This window comes from Sturnira hondurensis, unplaced genomic scaffold, assembly GCF_014824575.4.
Source record: "Sturnira hondurensis isolate 20B ecotype Veracruz unplaced genomic scaffold, ASM1482457v3 Scaffold0020392, whole genome shotgun sequence".
Lineage (NCBI taxonomy): Eukaryota > Metazoa > Chordata > Mammalia > Chiroptera > Phyllostomidae > Sturnira > Sturnira hondurensis.
The window spans coordinates 228,128-235,360 of record NW_028093023.1 but is presented as its reverse complement, the minus strand read 5'-3'; the positions used below and the strand labels follow the sequence as shown (position 1 = coordinate 235,360).

At 41.9% G+C, this 7,233-nt stretch overlaps 1 protein-coding gene across 1 annotated transcript; it reads right to left on the bottom strand.

Moving 5' to 3' along the window:
- Positions 1-617: 617 nt before the first annotated feature.
- Positions 618-3,585, bottom strand: SPMIP9 (sperm microtubule inner protein 9). Its single transcript, XM_037029638.1, has 3 exons — positions 3,559-3,585; positions 2,827-2,919; positions 618-1,040 (listed from the first exon to the last, which is right to left on the bottom strand). Exons 1-3 carry the CDS (start codon positions 3,583-3,585, stop codon positions 618-620), a joined length of 543 nt encoding a protein of 180 aa, XP_036885533.1.
- Between the last annotated feature and the right edge of the window lie 3,648 nt (positions 3,586-7,233).

The window sequence follows — 7,233 nt, the reverse complement described above, 5'->3', positions numbered from 1 at the left end:
GTCATAACAGCCATCTTAGACCCAGCAATGGAAGCCATAGAAAAGATGCCACACCTTCCTTGACTGCCCACCTCATAGTGTTCAAGTTGCTCTATTGTGGTTCTCTTTGTTACAGCAGCTTAGCTTATTTTCTAACTGGTTCATACATGAACATGTTTATAAAAGCCCTACTGATGGCTTCTAAATGGTTACTCTTGATTGTACCAGAGTAGTGAGGAGAAAAGTGAGCTAACAGCATTTCAAGTTTCACTGTTACACTTAATATTCAGATGATTATGGGAAGTATAATTTTTCCTAGTTTGTAAGTAAATGTCTAAAACAGTAAGAATATTTACAGCAAGATTCTTACTTATAATGAAACACCACACAAGGTCTGGCCCTCCATACATCCAGTTTTCTTTCTTTTTTTCCTCTCCCTTTCTCTTCCTGTGGTGGGGATGCTATGTCCTAGGGTGAGCCAGGCAGTAAGGCAAAACAACTACACTCCCAGTCATGCTGCAACATCTTTCCAAGGTTTTATTCTCAGTCCTCCTTTCTGTAATCCAAAACCAGAGCAGAGATCTGCTTGTGAGAGTGAAGGATTTCCACAGTGACCTTCAAAGGTGTTCTTATCCTTTCTACTGGTAGAATGGCAGTAGAGGGCCCCATCGGTTTATGATGGGGACCTTGACTGTGCAGTGATGAGGACAGAAGCAACCAGGCAGTAGAAGGTAGCCTTTGCCTTCTTCTGCAGAAGGTTGGTGCTCTGGCTCCATGAGGCACAGAAAGCTGGCACTCTGGTGGACCTGGTTTGGATTGCCCTGGGCCACATACAGAGCATGGGAAACTGGGTGCACAGAAGGGCAGATGCTGGGGAACCTACATTCATCCTTCACTGTGCTCATGTGGCCCACTGATGGGAAGAAGCCGGGGTGTCCCAGGTCTTTGGCATTCATGTAGGGTCTTTTGAAGGCAGGGTATCCATCCTCTAGCTTGGGGTTGGGACTGGGTATGCACATATAAAATTCTTTTTCCTGAAGTTGGGTCTCTATCTTCACTTGCTGCGGGAACAAATCACACATGAGTGAAAGGCAATGTAGCTTCCTTGGTTGGAAGTATCCAAGGCAAAACACACTTTTTTTTTGTTTAAAAATGTATTAGTTTTTGAAGAGTAATATATATTGAATACAATAGAGCAAAATGCTGAAATAATACAAAAGGGATAAGAGTGAAAAGTGTCTTTGGGGGTCATTGGGGAAGGTAGAGGGATCAAGCAAAAAAAAAGAACTCATGCATATGGGAAGCAGGGTGGTGATTACAGGGGGTAGAGAGGTTGGAGGTGGAAAAGGGTATATGGGAGATAAATGGTACTGGAAAATACAATAAAAATAAACTATTAAAAAATAGAGAAAAAATTCTCTCCCACCCTCCTCCTCCCTTGGTCCCCATCTCCAGAGGTAACCACTGTCGTGAGCGTTTTCTGTATCTTTCTATAAATATTTTCTGTACATTTAAACATAATTGTATATATCTGCACCCCTGTTTTATACATAAACAATGCACATTGCAATTGAATTCTGTACTTTGCTTCCACTAAATAATTTATTTCAGAAGTTGTTCCATTTTTGTTTGTATACACTTATTATTATTTTTAATGGAGCTACCTCAAGATAGAAAAGAATTTCTTAAATAAGACTTTAAAAGAGCAAATGATAAAGGGAACAACTAACACATCTGGCTGCATTAAAACAAGAATTGCTATTCCCTGAAAGACAGTGAAAGGCAAAGCAGCAACTGTAGAAGAGTTTTGCCACATATATAACTGACAAGTGAAAGATATCCAGAATGTAAAGGCCTCCTACAAATTAATAAAAGATACATAATTTAATAGAGAAATGGTCAAAAGACATGAACAGACATTTCACACAATAATAAATATTCATAAACAATGAGAAGATGCTAAACTGCATTAATAATGAGTGAAATGAAAATTATGACCACAGAAAAATGTTATTTCAAATGCACCAAATTGACAAAAATTTTAGATGTCTGGTAATGCCAAATAGTAGTAAGATTAGAGAATTAAGAATGACAGCATCTGCTTGGGAGAAGGTGCATTGATGCGAGGTTTTGGAAAACAGTAATGACTCCAGTGGCAACCAATTCAACTCCTCAGATGGGTGAACTCTTGCATGTGAGGCTGTACCTCATCTTCACTGCAATATTTGGGGGCATCAGGGTAACAAAAAAGTAAATAATCAGATGTCTGCCAGTGGGAGAAAAAAACAAATATATGGTGGCCTCTCCATGCAATGCAATTCTATGCCGCAGAAAACGAAGAAAGCATTATAATGTTCAGCAACAAATAAAAGTCACAAAAGAGTACCAAAAATATGATCCAACATATAATAAAGTTAATAGAAGGTAAAATGGAACAATTTGTTTAGCAGTATATGTCCATACAGGGTAAAACTCTTTCTTCTTTAAAACACACATACACTCAAGAGAATGATTGGCCCAGAACTCAGAAAAGCAGCTCTTTTGGATGTAGGGGAGCATATAAGCAGTAAGGGTCACGCACAGGCTCTGAGGTCCTGTTACTGTACTGTGTGAGCTTCCTGAGAATGGGTGCATTAGTGTTTGTGTTATCAGTGCTATTTAAGGCATCAAGTGTATATTATTTACATTCTTCTGTATGCATGACTGATATCTGATGTGCATTTTAAAACACACACACATATATAAAACACCTCTTAGATCTCTTGGTATCAGATGTTGTTCTAAATAAGTGTCTCCAATGTATACATTGGGCAGTTGAAGACAATACAACACTGAGTTACTTTTTACCTCTCGTGGTGTGATTCTGGAGTACTTGTGCTTCCCATAGGGTTTATAGTTGACTGTGTAGGAGCTTTGGTACATGTCTAAATCCACAGGGGCCTAAAGGCAAGGGGAAAAAGAGATCTATCTCATTATTCCACACACAGGCATTCAGTGGCCTGGAATTTGGACCCCTTTGTGATCAGGCCTCTCTTGGCCTTTCCCACATCTTTCCTCATTGCCCTTGAAGTCCTCTATCCTCCAGCCTCACTTCTTTTCTCTCTTCACATGTGCCTGGCACACATTCTCTTATCTTCTGGTGGAAATGCTAGTTGCATACCTCACCAATTAGCAAACTCCTACCCAGGGGGCAAACTTCAACCCAAAGTCCAAGACCCAGATTAACTCTCTCCCCCAAAATGTATCTCCCACTCAAGGATTAAACTCTCTCCTCTGCTTTCATAGCACATTTTGCATTCGTCACTACAGCACTTATTATGGTGTATTATAATTGATTTAATGAGTACACTAGCTTAGGACCTAATCTTAGGCATTCCTGCAGCCTCAAAACCCAGCTGAATGCTCAACACACTGAGGGTGCCTAATAAATGCATACTGAATAAATAAAGGAGCCTCCAGACAATTGTAAACCCTTAGTATTCTTTTACCAGAGGGAGCCCCAAAGAGCACAAGAACCTTGGACCTATTTGCTGCCCAACATTGAGATGGTCACAGGGGACAGAAATCCATAACACTCACCTGTTTGGGGTACACCACACCTGCCATAGCAGATGACCTAGACACAAAGAAACTGGTTAGCCCTGCTTCTGCCATAGGAAGGGAAAGGAGCCACTGTCTGCAAATTGGTGGCAAGCAAGCACAGCTTCCCAGGCCTCTTTGCTCCACCCTGTACATCATTCAGCCATCCAGGAGTTGGTGAGGACGGCAGGGATATGTGAGCTGCTGGACAGGGGCCTTGGGACAAAGGGGTTGCAGCAGGATCCAGAAGGAATTAGAGCTGTCAAAAACATCAGGTTTGCCTCTCATGCAGGGCAAGTGGAATGTTGCTAATGTTTAACAGTTATTAGCAAATAAGCCCAGGTTTACAGCATTTGCCAGTTTCTGTGGTATTAATGCTTCTACCATGGCCAATTTTGAGCTTTAAACACAATGTCACTAGTGCAGAGTTTTGAAAATGTGCACAGAATGGGCTCTCAGAGTCAGGATGAGCTGACTCCAGCACACAGATCCCACTGAATCATGGCTCTGAACTACCTAGAGGAAGCAAGCCTAGGAGTTAGAGGCACCCTGACTTAGGAGCACAAACCGTGTTTTCTAATAGAGATTGGGGTATCCAGTGGGGCTGGATTTCCCCAATGTGAGGCTCTGGATTTCCAGTTGAACAATAGCATGTGAAGGCCCAACCCTGCCCCTTGTTCCCAGCTGGGAAGTCCTTTGGGGAGGCCTTACTACAGGGCACTGGGGAACTCCCTGAGCTCACCCTAGCTTGTGTTCATGCACCCCTAGGTTCTTGATTGGTCCTTCATTATCTCATTCCCATGGAACCCCACCCTAAGCCTTACTCCATTCAGCAGGTTGTGGTTGCCAGACCTCAATAGGCCCCTGTGTCCCTTCTTTTTGTGTATGGACAGCTCATCTCTTGGTGCTGGGGACCAGCCACCGTGCACACAGCACCTACCTGTCCTTCTGCCAAGAGAAAAATGATGCTCTTGCCCATTCAACTCCAGGTGCCCCTGCTGCCTGGAGACAGCTGCATGTCCCACACCCACACCTGTATTTGAGATGAACCCTTACCTATATGATGCGGGCTGTTTTGGTCACAGTCCCTGGTCATTGTGATTAGGTGACTGGCCAACCTTCTGCATGTCAGTTCCTCTGTCCCTGGCTCACCCTTTCTCACAAAGAGCCACTGGTGTCCCAGCACACCTGAGCCAACATGAATTCTAGCAGCATCAGAAGATACCCATGAGACAGTGGCTTTCCAACAGGCTACAGAGTCAGTCTATTTCCAGGAGACAGAGGCAAACTGAACCCCATGTGAATTATAACATCAGACTGTGTGTGATTAGATCTATGGCATACCATAACACCTTCAGACCACTGTGGCCTGAAAGGCTGCCTCATCTCCTTCTTCCATATGTCAAAATTCCACCCTCTTTCACACTCATTAGGAGTGTTGGTGAGGAAATGGAGTAATTGGAACCCTTGAAATTGAAACCAGCATTCTTGGTGGGAATGTGAAGTGGTGCAACAGTTGTGGAAAACAGTTTGGCAGTTCCTCCAAAAGTTAAACATAGAGTTAAGCATATGATCCAGCTATTTCACTTCTGAGTATATACCCAAAAGAATTGAAAGCAGGGGCTTGGAGAGATACTTGCACACACATGTTCATAGAAGTACTACTCACAATAGCCAGAAATGGAAACAACCGAAGTGTTCAACAGATGAATGGATAAACAAAATTCAGTGCATACAGACAACAGAATATTATTCAGCCTTAAAAAATAATGAAGTACTGTCCCTGGCTGGTGTAGCTCAGTGGATTGAGCACGGGCCTGCGAACCAGGGGGTCGCGGTTCCATTCCCAGTCGGGGCACATGCCTGGGTTGCAGGCCAGTTCCCAGCACAGGATACACAAGAGACAACCAAACATTGATATTTCTCTCTCTCTCCTTCCCCTCTAAAGGTAAATAAATAAATAAATTAATTAAAAAAATAATAATGAAGTACTGACACATTCTACAACATAGATAAACCATGAAAAACATTATACTAAGTGAAATAGGGTGTTGGGTGGAGGGGGCCAAAGGGGGAAAAGCCAGGGCAATGGTAATAGCACAATCAATAAAATATAAATATTTTTTAAAAAGTGAAATAATCTAGACATAAAGGGCAAAAATTTTACACTGCCACTTCTATGAGGTACCTAGAGTCATCAAATTGGTAAAGACAGAAAGAATAGTGGTTACCATGGGCTGAGGTGAGAGAGGATTGGGGAGTTAGTGTTTAATGGATATAGAGTTTCAGTGTGGGAAGATGAACTTATTCTGGAAATGCATGGTGACAATGATTATACAACATTGTAAATGTACTTAATGCCAATAAACTGTGCCTTAAAAATGGTCATAATGAGGGAAACATTTGAGACTATGCTTTCTAGCAATTTTCAGTTTTGGCTCAAGTAAACTCATAAAAATTCTTCCAAAATGGTAAAAATTATGCTATTTACAATTTTTAAAGTGCCACTCTATTTAAGGGCCACCTTCTTCATGAAGCTATTCTTTTTTTTTATTGTGTATTTTTTAAACATTTATTTTAATTGGTGTTCAAGTACAGTTCTCTGTCTTCTACTCCCATCTCAGCCCACCCCTCTCCATGAAGCTCTTCTTGATCTCTTGCCAGATGTCATCAGAGACTCCTTTCATTTATTTAATCAATGTTTTTTGAACACTTAATGTGTGTTTGGCACTGCTGTAGACCTTGTGGATTCAACAATGAACAAAATAGGTGGAAATCTCTGTTTGCACAGAGATCACATTCTGATGAGAGTTAAACTCAAAGCAGAATTAATAAGCATCTACCCTGCAGCAGATGGTGACATGTGAAAGGATGGAAGTCGAAGTGGGCACTTCAGACTGGAGTCGAGAAGGGCTTTCTGAATGGGTACTGTGAAAGCAGATATCTGAAGTATAGGAAGAGTCAACCATGCCAGGACCTGGAGGAGGAGTTATTCTACCACAGGAATCAGCAAGTTCAAAGCCTGTAAGACAGTACTACCTGAAGCAAGAAGGGAACAGAAAGGTGTGGGTGAGGGCATGAAGATAGGAAGCCAGTTTCCCTGTAGAGAACTTCAAGAATTGTTTTTTTTTCTTTTTTTCCAATTTTTTTATTTAATTATTTTTCAAGTACAGTTTTCTGTCTATTACTCCCATCCCATCCCACCCCCGTGCTCCCCCTCTCCCTCCCATTTCCACCCTTCTCAGTTGCTGTCCATGTGTCCTTTATATATGTTCCTCTAAATCCCTCCCCTATTTCCCCTGAGATTCCCTCCCCTCTCCCCTCTGGTCACTGTCAGCCTGTTCTCTATTTCAGTGTCTTTGGTTATATTTTGCTTGCTTGTTTTGTTGTTTAGCTTCCTGTTAAAGGTGAGATCATATGGCATTTGTCCTCCAACACCTGGCTTATTTCACTCAGCATAATGGAACTGGAAAGCATTATGCTGGTTTTTTTTTTCTTTAGGAAGTATATAGTTTGGGTGGTGCTGACACCATTTCAGTTCCGAATGGGCACGTTGTCCCCAGAATATTCTGTCTTCTAGGCTATAGTATTGATTTAGGGAGAAGCTAATGAACAAAGCTGGGCTAATGAGCATCATCCTCAACTGCTGGGGAAGAGGCTCTCTCTGAGAGAGTG